General features: G+C 40.7%; 1 protein-coding gene across 2 annotated transcripts in view; it reads left to right on the top strand.

Moving 5' to 3' along the window:
• LOC136881113 (uncharacterized) overlaps positions 1-22,108 on the top strand; it is a 242,057-nt gene that overhangs the window by 144,613 nt on the left and 75,336 nt on the right. The window contains exon 2 of one of the 2 annotated variants that reach the window (XM_067153753.2): positions 16,767-16,936. The exons of the other annotated variant lie outside the window; for it this stretch is intronic. Coding sequence (XP_067009854.2) covers positions 16,799-16,936 — 138 coding nt within the window. The 5' untranslated portion in view covers positions 16,767-16,798. The remainder of the gene's footprint in view (positions 1-16,766; positions 16,937-22,108) is intronic. 2 annotated transcript variants of the gene reach the window in all.

Below are 22,108 nucleotides of genomic sequence, written 5' to 3'. Positions count from 1 at the left end.
TACGTCCCACTAACTACTTTTACGGTTTTCGGATACACCGAGGTGCCGCAATTTAGTCCCACAGGAGTTCTTTTACGTGCCGGTAAATCTATCGACACGAGGCTGACGTAGTTGAGCACCTTCAAATACCACCGGACTCAGCCAGGACCGAACCTGCTAAGTTAGCCTCAGAAGTCCAGCGTTCTACCATCCGAGCAACTCAGCCCGTCAAAGTTGTGATGAGGGTGATGATTAATGTTGTTGTTAAGTGCAATGACCAATCAGAGGAGAAAGAGGAAGAAGTCTGACAAAAGGCCAGCGCCTCAACCGTCTGAGTCCACTGATCCCAGCAGAGGAAGAACAAAACTGGTAGATGTGACAAATAAGCTACTCTCACTCTAATTGTCCACAAACTGTATATGTCGTGATCATCGTCCAAGGGTCAAAATATAAAATCCTTTCGAACAGCCTCGATTCGGTTTCAGACTAAGGTTCTAATTGAAGACTTCTGAGACTTGTTTTGAGAGACAGTACAACTAAGTAACGACATCCTCAACTAATCAGAAGAAAACAGGAAGAGATCCGAACAGTCGAAGAAGAGAAGTATGAGTTAAAGAAAGAGAAAAGCCACGACGGAGTGAAAATGAAAGATTCCCTAGGCCTCGTGGTCACCTTACTGCTCTCTTAAATCGAAAGTTCCGTCGTTTAGGCGTTTGGCATGATAATGACCACCACCACCACCACTCATTGCTCAAGATCAAAGCCTGTAGCTCGTACACAAAAATTGTTTATCCTTGACGAGACGAACTGCGGCACAATTACAGTTAACGAGTGCTGGACTTAATGGCGCCCCCGGTGTGAGGATGGGACCACAAGAAACAGGCCCGTGCCTTGTCGTGAAATCTCAACCCCCTGTCATAATGAGTCGCACACTCCCACCCGTATGAAGCACGTGCTCTCCGCCCTCATCACGGCGGCTTGCACGCGTGCTATCGCCATACGGGCTCAAGGGGGAGGGTGGAAGGAAGCTCAAATCTCAGGCCTACAGGGTTACTTGTTCATGTCCTCAGTTTCACAATGTTTTGGTTATAAGTATGGGCCGGATTTTAAGGGGAGTCGTGACTGAAATACTGCGATTTTTGATCAAAAATACACAGTTCTAGCTCTTCAGGCAAGCAAGCAACTCAATGTTGAAAACATCCTAGGGATATGAGCAACGAATTTTAGGTAAATTAAATATAATAAAGGATGAGAATATATTATGTATTCCTAAAAATTGCAATCCTTTTCAATCACTCAGTCACTACTGATCTGCATTTAGGGCAGTCGCCCAGGTGGCAGATTCGCTATCCGTTGTTTTCCTAGACTTTTCTTAAATAATCGCAAACATATTGAAAAATTATTGAACATGTCTCTTGGTAAGTTATTCCAATCCCTAACTCTCCTTCCTATAAACGAATATTTGCCAAAATTTGTCCTCTTGAATTCCAACTTTATCTTCATATTGTGATCTTTCCTACTTTTAAAGACACCACTCAGACTTATTCGTCTACTGATGTCCGCCCACGCCATTTCTCCGCTGACAGCTCGGAACATACCACTTAATCGATCAGCTCGTCTCCTTTCTCCCAAGTCTTCCCAGCCCAAACTTTGCAACATTTTTGTAACGCTACTCTTTTGTCGGAAATCACCCAGAACAAATCGAGCTCCTTTTCTTTGGACGTTTTCCAGTTCTTGAATCAAGTAATCCTGGTGAGGGGCCCATACACTGGAACCATACTCTAGTTGGGGTCTTACCAGAGACTTATATGCCCTCTCCTTTACATCCTTACTACAACCCCTAAATATCCTCATAACCATGTGTAGAGATCTGTACCCTTTATTAACAATCATATTTATGTGATTACCCCAATGAAGATCTTTCCTTATATTAATACTTAGGTATTTACAATGATCCCCAAAGGGAACTTTCACCCCATCAACACGGTAATTAAAACTGAGAGGACTTTTCCTACTTGTGAAACTCACAACCTGACTTTTAACCACGTTTATCATCATACCATTGCCCACCGTCCATCTCACAACACTATCGAGCTCACCCTGCAGCCGCTCACAATCTTGTAACTTATTTATTACTCTGTACAAAATAACGTCATCTGCAAACAGCCTTATCTCTGATTCCACTTCTTTACACATATCATTGATATCTTTATAAGAAAACATAAAGGTCCAATAATACTGTCTTGAGGAATTCCCCTCTTAATTATTACAGGGTCAGATAAAGCTTCGCCTACTCTAAAGCTCTGAGTTCTATTTCCTAGAAATATAGCCACCCATTCAGTCACTCTTTTTTCGAGTCCAATAGCACTCATTTTTGCCAGTAGTCTTCCATGATCTACCCTATCAAATGCTTTAGATAGATCAATAGCAATACAGTCCATTTGGCCTCCTGAATCCAGGATATCTGCTATATCTTGCTGAAATCCTGCAAGCTGAGCTTCGGTGGAATAACCTTTCCTAAACCCAAACTGCCTACTGTCAAACCAGTTATTAATTTCGCAAACATGTCTAATATAATCAGAAAGAATGCTTTTCCAAAGCTTACATGCAATGCAAGTCAAACTGACTGGCCTGTAATTTTCAGCTTTATGTCTATCACCCTTTTCTTTATACACAGGGGCTACTATAGCAACTCTCCATTCATTTGGTATAGCTCCTTCAACCAAACAATAATCAAATAAGTATTTCAGATATGGTACTATATCCCAACTCATTGCCTTTAGTATATTCCCAGAAATCTTATCAATTCCAGCTGCTTTTCTAGTTTTTAACTTTTGTATCTTACTGTAAATGTCATTGTTATCATAGGTAAATTTTAATACTTCTTTAGCATTACTCACCTCCCCTATCTGGACATTATCCTTGTAACCAACAATCTTTACATACTGTTGACTGAATACTTCTGCCTTTTGAAGATCCTCGCATACACACTCCCCTTGTTCATTAATGATTCCTTGCTAGTAATTCTGCAAGTTCGTCTTCACTGCTGGCAAGGAGAGTGGTGTCATCAGCAAAGCGTAGGTTACTGATTTTTCGTCCATCAATTGATATGTCTCCAGTCCAGTCATCGAGGGCTTTCCTCATCACATATTCAGTATAGATGTTATATATAATGATAATATGCAGCCTTGTCGGACACCCTGCAAAATACTTAAAAATTCTGAAATGTCGCCATCTACCTTTATAGTTGCAATGTTGTTTCCATACAGACGTTTCAGTAATGATATTAGATGTTGTGGAATGCCAAATTCACCAAGAACCTGCCATAGTTTTTTCCAGACAACACAATCAAAAGCTTTCATGTAGTCAAGGAAGCATATTAGCACAGGAACACAGAACTCACGAGATTTCTCAATTATTTGCCTCGCATTAAAAATCTGTTCCCGTGTTCCTTTCCCTGCATCAAATCCTGCTTGCTCAATGGATATGCGAGGCATTATGTAAGACTTGAGGCGCTGGTTTATGATGTACAATAAAATCTTACTTGCATGAGATATCAGAGCAATTGTACGATAGTTGGAACACTTCCTGACTGACCCTTTCTTGTGCAAGGGGATTAAGATAGAGCTTGTCCAATCTTTTGTCCATTCTCTCGTCATCCATATCCTATTACACAATGAGTGCATCACGTGCAAACCTTCTTCACCCATTTGTTTCTTTTCAAATGGTTAATGGCGTTCTTGATTTCGCTTTGTAGAATGGGAGGTTCCAATGCAGAAGGCCCTCCTAGTTGCTGGACTGCTACATCATCATTTATTCCAGAGTGCAGCTCTTCACAGTATTGTTTCCACCTCTCTAGTGCTTCTTTTCTATCTCCAATCAGCCTTCCATTCTCGTCTTCTATACACCATGTGCGTGGTTTAAATTTATGAGTAATGCTATTGATTTTGTTGAAGAGATCCTTTGTTTGATTTTGGTTCTGGATTTGTTCTATTTCCTTGCAAACGCTGTGGATGAACTGTGATTTATCATTCCTACAATTACGCTGTATCTCTCTACACAGGATCCTGTACCTATTTTCAATCAATCAATCAATCAATACTGATCTGCATTTAGGCAGTCGCCCAGGTGGCAGATTCCCTATCTGTTGCTTTCCTAGCCTTTTCCGAAATGATTTCAAAGAAATTGGAAATTTATTGAACATCTCCCTTGGTAAGTAATTCCCCTTTCTATAAATGAATATTTGCCCTAGTTTGTCCTCTTGAATTCCAACTTTATCTTCATATTGTGATCTTTCCTACTTTTATAAACGCCTTTCAAACTTATTCGTCTACTAATGTCATTCCACGCCATCTCTCCGCTGACAGCTCGGAACATACCAATTAGTCGAGCAGCTCTTCTTCTTTCTCTCACTTCTTCCCAACCCAAACATTGCAACATTTTTGTAACGCTACTCTTTTGTCGGAAATCACTCAGAACAAATCGAGCTGCTTTTCTTTGGATTTTTTCCAGTTCTTGAATCAGGTAATCCTGGTGAGGGTCCCATACACTGGAACCATACTCTAGTTGGGGTCTTACCAGAGACTTATATGCCCTCTCCTAGTTGGCTCTGGGAGAGACGAGGAGACAGTCTCTTTTATTCTGTCCCACGTCTGATAAGGTGATTCTTCTTCCTTTAGTAGCAAATCTGGGAGCTTTGGCTGTACAAGTTGCTCGAAGCGTGCAAGAGATTCCTGGTTAATGAGTCTAAACTGCCTTGCTCTTATCTTCTTGGTGACTTTTAGTTTTAGCCGTATTTTCATGGACAACAGATTTCGCTCCAGGAATGGTCTTACAATCTAGAACAGATGTCTTCCAACGTTGTCTCACCAAGATGAAATCAATCTGATTCCTGACTCTTATCACCAGGCGATACCCAAGTGTACAGACGCCTTGGGTGATGCTGGAAGAGGGTGTTGCAAACTACCATGTCATTACCAACACAAAACTCCAGTAGCTGTTTTCCTCGTTCATTCGTTTCGCCTAGGCCATAACGACCAATCACAGATCTGATGTCAGTGTCTCCAGTAGGGTCCCCATTCTTAGCATTGATGTCACCTTGGATTATTACTATTTCCCTATTTGCCAACAGATTGATAGTATGTTCTAATAGTTCATAGAACTCTTCTATTTCAGCATCTGATGCTGTAGCTGTGGGAGCATAGACCTGGATGATATTAATCCTGCAAGGGGAAGCATTCAGTTTGATGGTAATGATTCTATCACTGATGGGTTCATAGCCTAGGACAGTATTATTCAGTTTTTCAGGAACAACAATTGCAACACCATTTCGACTCATATCATCGCTTCCGGAAAAGTATACAGTATTCCTTCCATGAGTTACAAAATGTCCATGCCCTATCCAATGAGTTTCACTAAGGCCAAGGATATCCACATCATGTGAACTCATTTCGCTTTCTATTATTGCGAGTTTCCCTGGGTGTAGGGCACCACGGACGTTCCATGTTGCAATCCTTCTAATAACTCTCATAGAGAATTTACTTTGACAGAATAAAATAGGGGCTTCTCTTAATCCTGTCTCCCCCGGAGATCCGACTGGGAGACTTACTCCGGAACATTTGGAATTAAGCAATGCCATCATGGGGTTGTCGAGGGAAAAGTACAGTGGTGGTTTCCCGTTGCCTTCCACTGCCCCCAAATCCATTGGCTCACCGATCCAGTTTCCCGCTGGGGTTGGTTACCCAGCCTTCCACTGGGTTGTCTGGCTTAACAGGGGCACCGCGAGTAGGTTGGAAATTGGAGGATTGAGGTGAGAGATGCTAAGAGAACTACGATTTAAATAAAAAGGAAAACGAGCGAAGAACCAAGCGATTGCAGGCTATTTTTCCGGAACTGCTTTTGGGCCGGAAGAGATTTTCGATTTTTTAAATTTTGATAGAGCTATCCAAGACTCACAAGTTGAAAACTTCGCGGGCCCTTAACCCTCAACTTCCGCACAATTGAGGAAATTGCTTAATGTTACGTTTTTCGTTGTATGGGGACCCCTAATTTATCTGCTAAGAAATGTTGAGAGGAACAGGAAGGAAGAAGCAGGTGAAGATTCAGATGATATAATTGACATATGCAGTAAGAATGAAATGGATAATGTTGAACGAATGGAACAAAACAGCGAAAGTGAGTTTTCGGGAAATGAAACAGAACCTGTAGTTGCAAATTCTGAACAAGTGGTACGAAATAGACCCATATTCACAGGGAAAGGTCGAGTTACCACGTGGGATGGATAGGCTACTGCAGAATCACGACGCATACAACTAGCCATAGGAATCTCGTGATACATCCAGCAGATGCCAGAGGACAGGCACGAATTGTAAATTCGGCAATAAAAGCATGGCGTTTATATTTCCCTGAAGAGACAAAACAAAACCCAAGATAATGAAATGTACTTCGGTTGGTAAACAGAATGTTTGGTTGGAAGGAGAAAAATTGGCTCAAGTAAATCAGTTCAGTTATTTGGGAAGCATCATTAGATCTGATGGGAGGTGTGAAAAAGTACGTTCGCTCTCGAATAGCCCAGGCTAAAGAAGCTTTCAATTAAAAAAAAAGCCTGTTGACCTCCAAGGCAATATCCCTACCAGTAAGAAAGCTTTTCATTAAGAGCTTCATTTGGAGCATTGCGACCTATGGCTCTGAAACCTGGACTCTATTAAAGGCAGATAAGAAAATAATAGACGTATTCGAAATGTGGTGCTGGCGTCGAATGTTACGAATGCCCTGGACTCACAGGCTAACAAATGAAGAAGTTCTCAAGAGAGATGAAGAAACCATCGGTCTAGAGAAAATTATCACGAAAAGAAGATGTAGTTGGATAGGTCATTTCCTCCGGCATTCATCATGGTGCACCACATTGCTTGAAGGAATACTGGAAGGAAAGACTAGAAGAGGACGACCAAGAGCAGGGTTCCTCGATGGCATTAAATGGCGACGTCCATATCAACTAATCAAGCAGCTGGCTCGTGATAGAAGGTCGTTGGACGAGGACAGTCATGTTTCCCACCAATCATCAGCTTGAGGAGAACGAGAGAGAGATAGATAGAGAGAGAGAGAGGAGATTGTAACAAACTGAAATTGGCAGAAATGCGTGACAGAATCACACGTAAAAGAGATGTTCGTGATACTGATTAAACAAGGCTAAACTCCCTAAATTTGTAAGTAAAATATTATAAAGCTACAATAATTCTTATGAAAATAAATTTAAAAAAATTTAATGCATAAATTAAATCAACAACTTTTCTATAAATATGATTTTCTTCATTTAATTTATGGGTGAGGGAAAGCCTGCCCTAGTAACTTTGCGCCCTGCGCCGGGTTATTTATACATTTACATTTCTAAATATCTGAATGTGATTTTGTAGAGTCTGATGATGTTCTTTCAAGAGCGAAACGTGTCATTCTCTTTTAATTCAGTTGTTTCTTTTTCAAGTATAATACTCTTCCTATATGCTTTCTTCTACAGCTACTTTATAAATTTAGTACTCAAAATTAATATCGGCAGACTGAAGAACATTACAGTTACATAAAAAAAAGATGAAATGATCCGTAAAATAAATTAGAAAACACGAATGCCAGAAACAGTAAGAACCTAACGCTAGACCTTAACATTTTTATGATGTAACATACCATTAGAAGGGCTGGCTGGACATGTCGTTTAAGCTGTTGGACAGGTACTAAACAGAGGTTCAGCTCCAAGCCCGAGTGTGCTAGCAGCACGTGGCCGTACGTCATCTCAAGGTTGAAAACAATATGCTAGCCTACTAATATCGGTTTCATTCAAAATCTTATCATGCACCATAAATATTTCACTGTTTTCACGGGTATTTAATTCTAAACCGCAGTTACCTATTTTTATGATGATTATGATGCATACCTGTTTGCAGATTCGAATGCAAGGATATGCATCGCAATTAGTCTTACGATCAGCGTTCCTAATTCCAAGAGGGCGTCGCGGGTTCGAGGCATGCCAGCGTCTAATTTTCTTTTCTTCTTTTCTCTCTTTTTATTCTCTCTTGTTCGTTTTCTCTCGTCTTACATGTTTTTCCTTTGTCCATGTGAGCTTATTGTTATTCGCATATTATGTACAAACAGTATAATAAAAACATGTTTGCTATCGTCCAAGGTTGATTTCTTGTTGTTGAATATAAACAGTTTCGCTCTCTCTCCAGATCTTACCGTAACTACAACAGTGGTTATATAAGTGACAGGAAAAGCAAGTGTGTGTAGGCCTATATATATATATACGTCCCACCGACACAGATAGGTCTTACGGCGACGATGGGATAGGAAAGGGCTAGGAGTAGAAAGGAAGCGGCCATGGCCTTAATTAAGGTATAACCCCAGAGGTTGCCTGGTGTGAAAATGGGAAACCACGGAAAACCTTCTTCAGGGCTGCCGACAATGGGGTTTAAACCCACTATTTCCCGCATAGTGAATACTTTCCTCACTTCAGCGACTGCAGCTATCAACCTCCGTAGCGAATATTTGTCAAGCTATACGTTTATGATACAGCTTATAATATGTGCGTTCTCTAGTCCGTATGGACAAAGAAATAAAATATAAAAGAAAAAAGGACAACAAAATTTTACGGTTACTGACAAATTGCCAACAGATATCTAGGCTGTTGAACGTAATGGTTCATTTTCTCGTTAAATAATGGCCAACGCATTTATATGTTTGAATGAAATTGGTTACTTCATAGCTGTGGCTTCCCTTTGTCAGTATAGGCCTACTACCATCCTAGGAGAGCAAACACCCTTAGGCCTAATACTCGAAATGATAGATCTATTCTAGTTAGATATTCCCAACCTAGCCCGCATGGTGACCGAATCTTTAAGGGCTTATGCCGTGGGTATAATAGTCCCCTTGGTGGAAAAAAGTTTTCACCATCAGGATGTTAGCCGGCAGCGTAGGAGAGTTGGTGGTATACAATTTATAATCACTGGATTGTGTGCCAAAAGCCTAGATTCCATTCCAGATCTCTCCGCAGTATTATGTGGAAACAAAAATGAAAATAAAATAAATGTATTTATTCAACACGGAACAAGTGACTGCGCGGTTTCGGTCACGTAGCTATCACCTTGCATTCGGGAGATAGTGAGTTCGAAACCCTCTGTCGGTAACTCTGAAGATTGTCTTCCATGATTTCCCATTTACACACCAGACTGTACTTTAATTAAGAACACAAGCGCTTCTTCCCACTCGTAGCTCTTTCCTATCCCATCGAAGCCATAAGACATATCTATGTCGGTACGACGTAAGGTTATTGTAATTGACTGTAATTTGAAAATAAATTCAAAATAAAACAAAAATATTTCATTAAGCTGAAATAGACGCAAACATATCAAAAGAACGCATGTTCCGTGAATAACAGATCACTTGAAATTATGGGCGTAATTTGAGCATTTTGATGGGAGGTTGGTGGGGGGGGGGGGCAGTGATCACCGGGGAATCCATGGCTGCTAGACCTCGGAAACCTAACACCATTGGGGTCAGAAAAGAACTAGAGTTGACCAATGGAGGTTGGATAGATTAGATGAAAGTGAGGAGTCTGGCACAAGTAAGTAGAAGCAATGCCAGTACTCAGCTAAGGTCTCCGTGGTCGCCAACACACTCTGACAAGTTGAGAGCATCTGGGACCCCTTTTAGTTGCCTCTTACGACAGGTAGGGGATAGGCCTACCGCGGGAGTTATTCTACCGCCCCCACCCACGAAGGGACTACACTATGGAGGCCTAGAGTCTTTCATTTTCACGCCCTTCCATTTTCTCTCTCTGATTAGTGCTAATAGAGGATGGTTGCCTAGTTGCACTTTGCCTTAAAATAACAATCACCACCACTACCACCACCACTCAATGGTGTAGGAATTTTCTGCCAGTTCTTCTTATTTCCCAGACAAATTTCGCCAGAAAATCAAGCTGTTTCTTTCTTTGCTATTCAAACTCCTTGAGAGCCTCTGTTTTGTTGCCAAAACATCTATTTTACCGAGCTCGATAGCTGCAGTCGCTTAAGTGCGGCCAGTATCCAGTATTCGGGAGATAGTAGGTTCGAACCCCACTGTCGGCAGCCCTGAAAATGGTTTTCCGTGGTTTCCCATTTTCACACCAGGCAAATGCTGGGGCTGTACCTTAATTAAGGCCACGGCCGCTTCCTTCGCACTCCTAGCCCTTTCCTGTCCCATCGTCGCCATAAGACCTATCTGTGTCGGTGCGACGTAAAACAAGTAGCAAAAAAAAAAAACACATCTATTTTAGTACTTTCCAAAATCTACCATTTGTATTTTAAAGGATGTATGTATGTTTGGTTATCAAATATTTCCAAAAGCTGCTATTTCTACAACGTCAACATGGCGGATTTCTTGAGAGTTTCTTTATGCAGTACTGAAGATCACGGACTCACTTACGCTTACCGTATGTTTATGATATTGGTTGTACTGGCGATATTTTTACTCTGTAAACAGATAATAAATAGCAGAACTTTGAGAAACCAGTGTTGAATATTATGTTCTTCTATTTTACTTTTTTTTTTTTAAATTCCAAAATCTATTTCACAGTTTTGCGACTACAAAATGATTGCTAATATTCTCTATCTTTCCTTGAATATTCTATGCTAATCACTTTGATTAAATAACCAAACCTCTGTAAAGTAAAGAACATTCACACAGAATTAAAAAATAGACATAATTCAAATGTATTTGTTACTTGGCCTGTTTTTATCCGTAAATGTAAAAATCAAGCAGACAACACGGACAAAGACCAAAACTTTTCTGATCTTATCTCATCTGATCACATCGTATTTTTACACAAAATGAAGTCTTCTCCTTCGATTTGAATTAAAGGCATTAGTTACTTTTAAAATGGCAACATCAGTACTACTTTTAACAGACAAAACGCCTAAGATGATAATCTCTTCTGGGCGATCTTATTCCTGCAGTACGTTTTTAAACGCCGGCAAACATGAAAAATACGTCTCACGGGTTGCTGAATTAACAACATTTTAATTAGAATGATGGAGAAGGGTAAAATTGAACAATATTATACATTATTTCTATCAACACATTATATAGGAAGCCTATTCAATTTTGCAACGATAATTTTGTTTCATCGAACTAAATTAAACACTTTCTAAGTCTGTAATATTACAAAAATTTGCTTTTCTAAATATTGGGATGGAAACTGCCACCCATGCCACCCCCAAATTACACCTATACTTTAAGTATATTTAGGGGCGCGGAGCCGTGATCTTGCATCCGAGAGATAGTGGGTTTGAGCCCCACTGTTGGCAGCCCTGAAGATGATCTTCCGTGGTTTTCCATTTTCACACCAGACACATGCTGGAGCTGTACCTTTATTAAGGCCACGGCTGCTTCCTTTCCACTCGTAGGATTTTCCTATCCCGTCGTCGCCATAAGACCTATCTGTGTCGGTGCGAGGTAAAGCCAATTCTAGAAAAAAGTATATATATTTATATGCGCTTGATTAATCCACAAAACACATAAAGCGAATAACGAAATCAGCCGTATTCTCGTCATTGACTGGTATTAGTTCGAGAGTCTCCTGCAGTCCGAGGTTCCATCTTAGCCCAGAGATATCGGCGGATTCTATGAAGATGTGGGCCACAGTGAATCCGGAACCACAAGAACACACCGGGGAGATTTCTCTCTTTAGCAGGTAAGAGCGCGTAAATCTTCGATGACCTATCCTCAGCGTACAACAATCTACGTTCTCTCTCCATGAAGGGCGGAAAGAGGACCGCCACACGGCAGTTGTGTTCTAATTGCTCTCAGCTTGTTGTGACTTCGGATAGCTAGCCACTTCTATTCCCAGGTTCAACGTAGCTGAGAAGAGATATCTCTAGCAGGTATGTTTGTAGGTTTAGGTGGTAAAGTACCTCTTCTCTTGCAGCTTGATCCACAAGTTCCTTCCCCGCAATCCTCACATGGCTTAGAAGCCACGTGAAGGTGATTATGGTGCCAGCATCGCAAAAGATGGCTAGAAGGTTATGAATCTGCTACACCAGCGGGTGTTGGGGGAAACATGTATCGATAGACTGCAAGGAACTTGACGAGTCGGTACACATGACAAAGTGGCCTCGTTCGTAACTAAGGACAAACCGCACAGCTTCTAAGATGGAGAAGAGCTCCGTAGTATTTGAAGGTCTTGTTTGCAAAACCTAGTATAATATTTTACTTTTGGTAAATTTTATGGGAAGGATGAAAAACGTTGGCTCCAGTCTGTACGAATGGTTCTTTTCAAAATTTATATATTTTACGTAAAATTAAACATATTGTACAAAAATTTGAATACTTAAAATTTCGAAATATTTGGTATGTTGCCGATAAATGTGATTTTAAAATGTAAGGTAGCAGGTTTTGGCATGGAAAATGTGAAATTGTTTTTGGAATTTCTTAAAAAGGGAAATAGAACGTAATATTGAACACTGATTTCTGCGATTAGCTGCTGCCACACCCGGAGGTCCGGGTTTGATTCCCGGCTTTGCCGCTAAATGTTAAACGTGGTGCGTAGAGTAGAACGGGATCCACTTAGCCTCGAGAGGTCAACTGAGTAGAGGGGGTTCGATTCCCGCCTCAGCCATCCTTGAAGTGGATTCCGTGGTTTCCCACTTCTTATCCAACCGGGCCGTGCGGTTAGGGGCGCGCTGTTGTGAGCTTGCATCAGGGAGATAGTGGGTTCGAATCTCACTGTCGGCAGCCTTGAAGATGCTTTGCCGTGGTTTCCCATTTTCACACCAGGCAAATGCTGGGGCTGTACCTTAATTAAGGCCACGGCTGCTTCATTCCCTTACAAGGCCCCTGTTCAGCATAGTAGGTGAGGCCGCCGGGGGGAGGTACTGGTCCTCCTTCCAAGTTGTATCTCCTTCGACCCAAAGACTGATGCTCCAGGACACTGCCCCCCTTGAGAGGTGAGATGCCTCGCTGAGTCGGAGGAAAAAACCAAACCTGGACGGTAAACGGATTAAGAAAGAAAGAAAGAAAGAAAGAAAGAAAGAAAGAAAGAAAGAAAGAAAGAAAGAAAGATAATGAACAAAGAAAATGGAATAAGTAGGCTACGGTTGTGATTGCGCTGAGTGTAGTGAGTGCGTTAACATGAGGTTAAATGTAAATTGTTTGTCAGTATCCTGGTGGACACCTTCTGTACTGTAGAATACTGCGATTACTATTTAATTCTTTTGAGCATAACTAATGTACGCCCCGCTGTACATAGACGCTCAGTCTAGCTTGAGCTAGAACCAGGCCGCTCACTTTCAACCGACTCATCTGGTACACCTTAACCTGTGATAAGAATCCAGAGATATGAAAGACAAACAGTTTTATAAAGGGAAGGATTAAGACAGGATTTTGTCTCACCTCTTGAATATTGTATTTACACAGAACACGCCGTAACGAAAATCAGATATACTGTACATTTGGAAAACTTGATGGCCCTGTTCACGGTTGCCAAGGAGAGAACCATGGGGTTATTTGCAGCGGCACTGCCTTCGTGAAGTACAGGCCGTACTGTAGCAAGCGCGCGAAAGCAATCAGCTGATCGTTAGGGGGGAAGTTCAGCACGTGATTTAATTGAGTTACATGTGAATTCTTCGCTGTTTTATTGAAATTTTTTACGTTGGCCGCATGTTTACTCAGATATATATCAGACGGAGTCGTTATCGACTGCATTATTAGGCGAAAAGTCCTCAATTAGTGAAGAAAACTTAGTGTGAGCACTGTATTCATGTGGGGCTATAGGTTAAGGATATCGCTTTGCCGTGTTTTAATTCTGTAGTTTATTCGTGTAATGTTATATCCATAGTGTAAAATGAACTGAGTTAGTGCATTGAGCGTTTTATTATCATCATCCACGATGTGTATATAATTTAATTTTTACCAGTGAGAGAAATCACCATACTAAGAGTTGCTGTGTGCCTGGCTGCAAAGCGAATTATAAAGGGGGAGCGTACACTCCAGTATTTGTGTTTCCTTCTGATGAAGAAAGAGTTAGGTTATGGAAGAAGGCTATTCCTAGGGAAAAAAATAATAGCTAATCACCACACAGTTGTATCAACCAGTTTCCTGAAGACTAAATCCTGAGGGAAATAAGAGTGTTTCGTCCAGATAGTGAGTTAAAATTTCTTATTATGTCAAAAACATGGGTAACATTATATTTTTATGTAATCAGACTTACGGCTTATTTGAATTCGGTGTATCTGAAAATTCAAATCCAATTTATGCATTTTACCACTTTAGATAGAAATGTATTGTGAAATATTTCCTATCAAATTTCATATCATAGGCAATGGAACAGGGTTATTCCATAAAAATTGAATATGAAAATAATTATATACGTAGGCATTATTTTCTGTTTAAAAATCTACATTTTTTAAAAACAATAACTGAATTTCATGACAGTGACAGTAAATGTTTTGTTATTTTTGGAGGTTAGCTTTCTCGTAATCTTTCTTGTATGTGCTGAATTGGTGGTACAGGAATAATTCACATGTGTAGTATATTGTATTGGTAATTAGTTGCTTGTTTTCTATCAGTGTGAATGATGTGAATGTTCCAGATGAAGAGAAAATGAATAGAAATCGCAAGAATATATCTCAAAGTGTTAGCTTGTACTCACAGAAACGAACGGATATAGGCGAGAAATAGAACATTACGGGGAAGGTTATGCATTGTATGACAGAACTAACAAATGTTTATGAATAGTTTTTGGTTTTATAAAGTGTTCACAGTTTCTTAAGTAATATAAACGAATGTGTTAATTTCAAGCGGAGCGGATGCGTACCCACCCAAAGCGTGACGTCATCAGAACTACAGTACGTCTTGTGTATCACGAAGGCAGTGGCAGTGGCGAATTTCCCATATATGCGATTGATGTGTTACATCCCTTGTATTTTCAGCGGAAAATAAATATTCATTGTTCATATTTTAATGGAAGTTATTTATATAAAATTCGAACGCACCGTTATCGATACCGTACTCAGGGATGGATTAAACCATAGAGTTAGTATATTATACATTGAATCATTTACTAACTCTATGGATTAAACGGATGAAACAAGCGTTGTTGACTAGTGACTGCTACTAATTGCCAAACTACTCCAGAGATGGCAGCACGAGACCCTTGCTGATCTTTTTCGTGGGGTTGGAATGGGGAACGAACAGCCACATCCGTTAAGAGGGCGGTTCAAGCTGGAATCCTGTAAGTTATCGCGTGTGGCCGGGATTTTTTTGCTGTTTCCTGAAATACTCGAGTTCTTGCTTGTGAGTGGTTCTTTTCTTGTGCTATAAATGATACTATATGACAAATGTGTGTTGTAATATAAATGATTCAGATTCGTGTGCTTGTAGTGTACATATCAAACAAAGAATATGCGTGAATGATGCGATTTTGAAATGACATCACACCGTTCAGAGAGTAGCTCAGTAGGCACACGTTTCTACCGCGCAATCCGAATTGAATTCTGACGATCGTGTAATCGAACGATTGTTAAGAGAACCATTTAGCATAGTTTCTTTTACGGAGAAAAGCAGAATTATAAATGAAGGACAACCGCGTCCAACTCTGAATGTAACTACACAACTTAACACGTGTGTTCGTCATTTCAACAGAAATATTTTATGAAACAGACCATTGGATTAGTGGATAAGAGATCTTAAATAAACTTTTCTGTTGGCCTTGTTTGTTGTTTTCTCTTGAAAAATGTGTTTGGAAGGACGGTATGTTTACGTTGATGTTCGCAATTTTTTTCGGTTACATCCCCTAAACCAGAAGTCAGGAATCGCCACTGGTTATTCGCTCTTGTTATAAATTGGCGTAACTGTGTAAAAATGTAAATAATAATGTAAGTATTTTCTCCAAAGGTGCGAAAGTCACATGGGAGGGGGGAGAGATCTTGGCCGTGGTGAGATTGCTGAAGAGTTTCCCACCCAAATCTCTGAAGCGTATTCCTTATGCAGTTGGCAGTGTGGTGGCGGACATAGTCATGTGGAAGGATAGTGCCGTTCGATAACACGTCTGGGCGTTTTGACTTTATGGCACGTCTCAGTATGAAATGTTCTAGTATACATTTTGGCGGGTGACCCGTTTTCATTAGACTTGTATATCGGACTCAGCTGGGTGCCTCGGGTGCGCCAGGGGAGTCTGGTAAGTTTTGTGTCCCTGAGAGGATTCAATAGTACAAATGAGATCTTACTGAATCAGTGCGATGCTGTTACTACTAATATACGGAGGTTGAAAGAGGGAACTATTATGTTAGTGCTACTATTGTCCGGCTCGGTGGTAACTGGTTGGGTCCCGTGTATGATTCCTGGCTAGTCGAAGATTTCAACCTTCATTGGTTAATTCCACGAAGGGCTGCACGTGTACATGTGCCGTCTTCAACATTAGAATTAGGTAGGGCCCCATTCACATAGACACACAGATCGCACATGGGCGTCAACTCGTCAACCAGGCCTTTCCGGAGGCCAAACGCCATTAAAAGAGTGCTAATTATTCAGTGATCAATTAGCGCGAATCAGAGCCGGCCAATAATTGCGCACTTGTGTATAGCTCCTGCACAATGTGCATTCGTACACCAGTTATGTCCATACGTCCTCTTTTATTCTCGTCTGCCCTCTCCTAAAATTGTTGCCTTTACAATGTCTTTAGCCAGTCTTCTTTCAATGTTCCTATCTGTTCTTCTAGAGCTGTGTTTGAATGCAATATCCTAATTACATTCTTCTTCTTCTAGTGTCTTCTCCTGACAGAAGGCTGACGACCATCATGGAGCAGCTATCCCTATTTTACGTTCCTCGCATTTTAGTTGCCGTGTCGTGGATGTTAAACCGCTGTCGGAAGTTCCACGTCCAGAACAATCTTCTCCGCCCACATCCACGCATCCTTTCTAACTTGCGTTATATGGTTAGTAATTATATTTGTCATTTTGGAAAATGGGACAAAAATAAGCTTCTTATCTGTATTTTATGGGGTTTGGGACATGGCATGATTTTCCGGCGCAATGGAGTAGTCTACCGATATAATTCGCTCCAAACAAATGTGCAGAAGTGTCCAAACTGGTTTAGGATAGATCACTAGGCAGGGGAACATTGCCCTAAACAGGGGATTTACTAAAGAAAGGTTTGACACATCGGTCAGTCTACCCCAGACCTTAACATCGTTAACATAATTTACGAACAATGTCTAGTTACAATCTGCTATGATCAGAGGCAATGATGCTTCAGGCAGCTGAAGTTACATTCGTCACTTGTTTTCTCTCTGGCCAGCAAGGTTGCCAAATGTGTATCTCTAAGGACATGTTGACAGTGCGCCCGTCAGCATGATAATGAAATATTGCCTTGTGGCACAATGAGGAGATTTTGAGAAGGCTTCCGTCTTAGAAATATAACTTGACGACATTAATAAAAACATATTTACTATAATATTGTACATATATGGTATACACTCATAATGTTGAAGTAGGAGCCTCTGTGGCTCAGGCGGCAGCGCGCCGGCCTCTCACCGCTGGATACCGTGGTTCAAATCCCGGTCACTCCATGTGACATTTGTGCTGGACAAAGCGAAGGCGAGACAGGTTTTTCTCCAGGTACTCCGGTTTTCCCTGTCATCTTTCATTCCAGCAACACTCTCCATTCACATTTCATTTCATCTATCAGTCATTTATCATTGACCCAGAGGAGTACGACAGGCTTCGGCAGCCGGCACATTTCCTATCCTCACCGCTAGATGGAGGCTTCATTCATTCCATCCCTGACTCGGTCAAATGACTGGAAACAGGCTGTGGATTTTCATTGTTAAAGTAATTGAGAAAACACCGTGCTACTAAATAATATTAATAGTCCGTTTACGAGATATATCGTTTCCTTACATAGGTAAATTTTGACATTTTACGACCCACTTTTCTCTGTGAATTGCTTAAGCTTGTTTTCCTGTTGAAGTCACGCAACCTTATTATATGTTTGGGTTCAAGATAAACAGCGAAAAACCTCATATGGCACATTAATGTGAAGCTATTTTTCTATTGTTTTTCTGGTTAATTTACTGATTATAAACATATCACTTGATAGCCAATTGCCATGAAATTTATGAAATTCAACGTCCTTTGTTGTTGAAACTTCCATAAGTTCATTACAAGAATACAGACATTTTCCTCTTTACATAAACTGGAGTTGATCTGAACCGTCAATAATGGGTTCAAGTCCTTGAGATAATGTTCCCAAGTTTTTGTCCCTGAATCTGTGTACCACATATCCCATAATGTATCTTAAACCTTCGTAGTTTAAAATCTGCGAGATCAAATCAATGTATTGTTAGCTTATTTCAAAACATCTCATGTCCATTTCCGTGACCATTTAGTTCAACAAATAAACTAGAAACTAGTTGTTCTTCGTCAGGAACATCCACTATATCAGAAATATGTTAAGCAACATTTAATAACGCAGTCTGCGTAAAACAGGTGTCTATTTCTGTTTCCATTGGCTTAATCAGACACTTATAATCTATATCCTTCTCTGGATTTCTATTTGCAGTAAAAACTGAAGCCGAGTGTTTGCCCAAAATGTACCATCTCAATCTATATTTAATGTCCAGAGGACTCAATAGTTTAGAATAACTGTCGTAGTGGAATTTCAAAACTGTCTTCAGTGAGTGAAGGGAGCATACACGAGATAATAATAATAATAATAATAATAATAATAATAATAATAATAATAATAATAATAATAATAATAATAATAATAATAATAATAATAATAATAATCTCCACTCGTAAAAGTGGTAAAACCGGGCGAGTTGGCCGTGCGTGTAGAGGCGCGCGGCTGTGAGTTTGCATCCGGGAGATAGTAGGTTCGAATCCCACTATCGGCAGCCCTGAAAATGGTTTTCCGTGGTTTCCAATTTTCACACCAGGAAAATGCTGGGGCTCTACCTTAATTAAGGCCACGGCCGCTTCTCTCCAACTCCTAGGCCTTTCCTATCCCATCGTCGCCATAAGACCTATCTGTGTCGGTGCGACGTAAAGTCCCTTGCAAAAAAAAAAAAGTGGTAAAAATCATATAACCACATTTCAGTTGAGAATTGTAGTGTAGATACGGTATATTTAGATAGTACCGTATCTTGCCTGATATATTCGTGTGTATCTATTAGAGCATAGTACTAATAATAATCTGTCTAAGCATTTAGTTTTGTTGGTAATCTTTGAGTAGTTCTTGCAAATTTCAAACTTGCAATTTTCATTTCTGTTTGTCTTAGTAGTAACATACGTTATTGTAATTAGAATAGAATAGAAACCATTATTTTTCTCCCGATCTTACAGTTTCTCAAACCTAATCGATCTTGTATTGTAATTAGGATACGTCTGAACGTGTTTAAAATTATTGTACTGTACTGTACTGTACTGTAGTATACGAGTAATATCTTATTATAAATTAGCGTGCTTATTCTATTATTCTAAAATATTTCTTTAGTATAGTAGAGGTATCCGTAGAAAGTCTCTTACTAGAATTCTGTAGTTGTAATTAGGATAGGCTTAACTGCAGTTTACATTGTGTAATTCTTGTGTATTCCTTTCGGTATTCGGTAATTGACGGCAGTTTCTATCCTGTTGTGGTGTTGTAGGATTAAAATAGAGTACGACTAAGTAGTATTGTGGTGTAGTAGTATATTAATTACCTTATTGTCGTGTGATCTTTGTGTACTATCCTAGACTATATTTCTTTCCTTTCATATCTTTGCACATAATAATGGTTTTCTTTTCTTTTTTTTCATTTTTCCGTAAAGCATGGCTAAGGAGTGCAAGTGTAGGAACTGTGGGTGTGGCGAGGCATGGAGGAGTATGAGGGAGGAATTGGACAGTTTGAGGGAGATAATTAGGATTCTCTCAGAAGACAGAAAGGAAGGTAGGCCTCCCTCAAATAATGTACAGGATACAGAAGGTGTAAAAGAGGGATGGGAATGAAAGGGGGGAATTGTACAAGACAGGAGGTCTAATGTTCTAAGGGGAAGGAGATTTCAGGCTAAGGGCTCCATTCAGGATCAGAATTGAGGACAGGTGTCTGTGAAATCGGTACGAGTCACTGCAGGTAGAACAACAGAGGGAAGATGAGGAACAGGGAACTGTTGCTGAGATGTGTGGAAGTAGGAGGAAGGGAAAAGGTAGGAAAGGGAAATGTAATGTAGAGGATAGGAAAAGACAGGTGGAACAGGGTCATGGGATGGAGAAAAGCGAGGAGGAAGTAGCTTCTGCAGCTGTCAGGAAAGATAGGGATGACCAGGAGGGGGGGGGGGGATCAAATGAGGTGCGTAGGGTTGAGGCTCTGGTCATGGGGGATTCCATTGTTAGACATGTGGGGAAGTGTGTGGAGGAAAGAGAACCAGGGTAGAGCGTTGTCCAGAAATTAGGTTGAGGCAGATATTGAGGAAAGCAGAAGAGAAGAAGGAGGGGAAGGAGAAGGTGGTAGTGTTTAACGTTGGTACCAACAACGTAAGGCAAGCTGGTATAAGTACCAACATAGTTGGGGATGTGTGGGATGTGGTAAATGCAGCTCGGGTGTAGTTTAAGGAAGCGGAGATTGTTATCTGTGGAATACTGTGTAGTTGGGATAGTGACTGGAGAGTAATTGAGGATTTAAATGAGACTATGGAGTGAGTGCCAACGGCCGTAGCCGTGTTGAAACACCGGATCCCGTGAGATCTCCGAAGTTAAGCAACATTGGGCGTGGTCAAGAGTTGGATGGGTTGCCATGAGCTGTTGGTGGGGGTAAGGGAATGGAGGAGCGGAAAGGAACTGGCCACCCTACCGCACGTAAACTCCGGCTCAGGAACAACTCTGCGGAGGTTCGGACCTGCCTTCGGGCAGAATAACCCTTACTGGGAAACTGTGAGTGAGATTTCTACATCGTAATGGGTGGGTAGGAGATAGGGATATGGCCTTCACTTAAACCGCAGAGGTATGTATTAGTTAGGAAATTTCTTTGGAGGGGTAATAGGGAGGTACATTCAAGGAAACGGGGTGGTCAAGGGAGCGGTGATAAGGTTACAGAGATCTGGAAGTCAAGTAGGGATGACCACCGCCGTCTCAATCTCTATATACTCCCTGTTCTATGCCGCGAGAATTGCGTTTACAGCGACATTGCAGATGGCAGCACTTACCGCACCCACAGCACATGCTGGTTAAATGAGAGTTGGTCCGTAACACCAATATAAATTGAAAAATAATCCTTAATATGTTACTAATTGAGAAGATCATCCCATGCTGCATGGTAGGCCTACATACACATTTTAAATCTTCTCGACACGAGTATTTACCAGCAGTGGACGCCAAAAAATTTATATCAGTATTTCGCTGATCCTTTGTTCATGACCAGTTTTCAGGATACGTTTTATAGCACAAAATGCAGTGCGTGCGTTCGTCATGTCATTAAATTCACCACCCACTCTCACTGACCTTATAAAGCTTCTATTGCGTCTCCAGAAAATCGTCTAGTGAGAACATAAAATAACCGATTTTGTTACAGATAAGACACACATTCCACTGTAGATTTCACAGCGAGACAGCATCTGCCGTCTCATTAGTCAGACACTTCAGTTTTTCACGTTTTGATTCCAAACGAATTATGTTAACGTACCGGTACTCGATGAAATCATCATTCAACCGTTGTAATTATTTTATCTGCTGGTGAATAGAAATGTACACAATCTGGATTGTTTCACCGAAAGGCATTACAGTACTCATTTCGGAACTAAACGGGATAGTTCGGAGACTTCTAAGCTTTTAACGAGGAAGTAGGCAGCAGGACTAGAGAACTTCTTTGAAAGTCGGATTACAAGAAAACACAACAGTTTATTCGCGAGAGCAGGAAATTTTACATTATCTGTGCCGCATACACCTTCAACATTGACCGCGCAAACGAACTTGTCACTGGTTCGGTCGTATAGGAGCCGTACCTAATCAGCTATTTAATCGGCGATCACTATTACACTCCTCTCTGTAGGTATGAGAGTTATACATTGAGCTCTAAGTCTTCCCTTCACTAATTGGGAAATCCCGACAAACACTATCAACATTTTCCATTTAGG

The sequence above is a fragment of the Anabrus simplex genome, chromosome 9 (assembly GCF_040414725.1).
Source record: "Anabrus simplex isolate iqAnaSimp1 chromosome 9, ASM4041472v1, whole genome shotgun sequence".
Classification (NCBI taxonomy): domain Eukaryota; kingdom Metazoa; phylum Arthropoda; class Insecta; order Orthoptera; family Tettigoniidae; genus Anabrus; species Anabrus simplex.
Note: the sequence above shows the minus strand (reverse complement) of the source record. Positions and strands in the feature narration are given on the sequence as shown.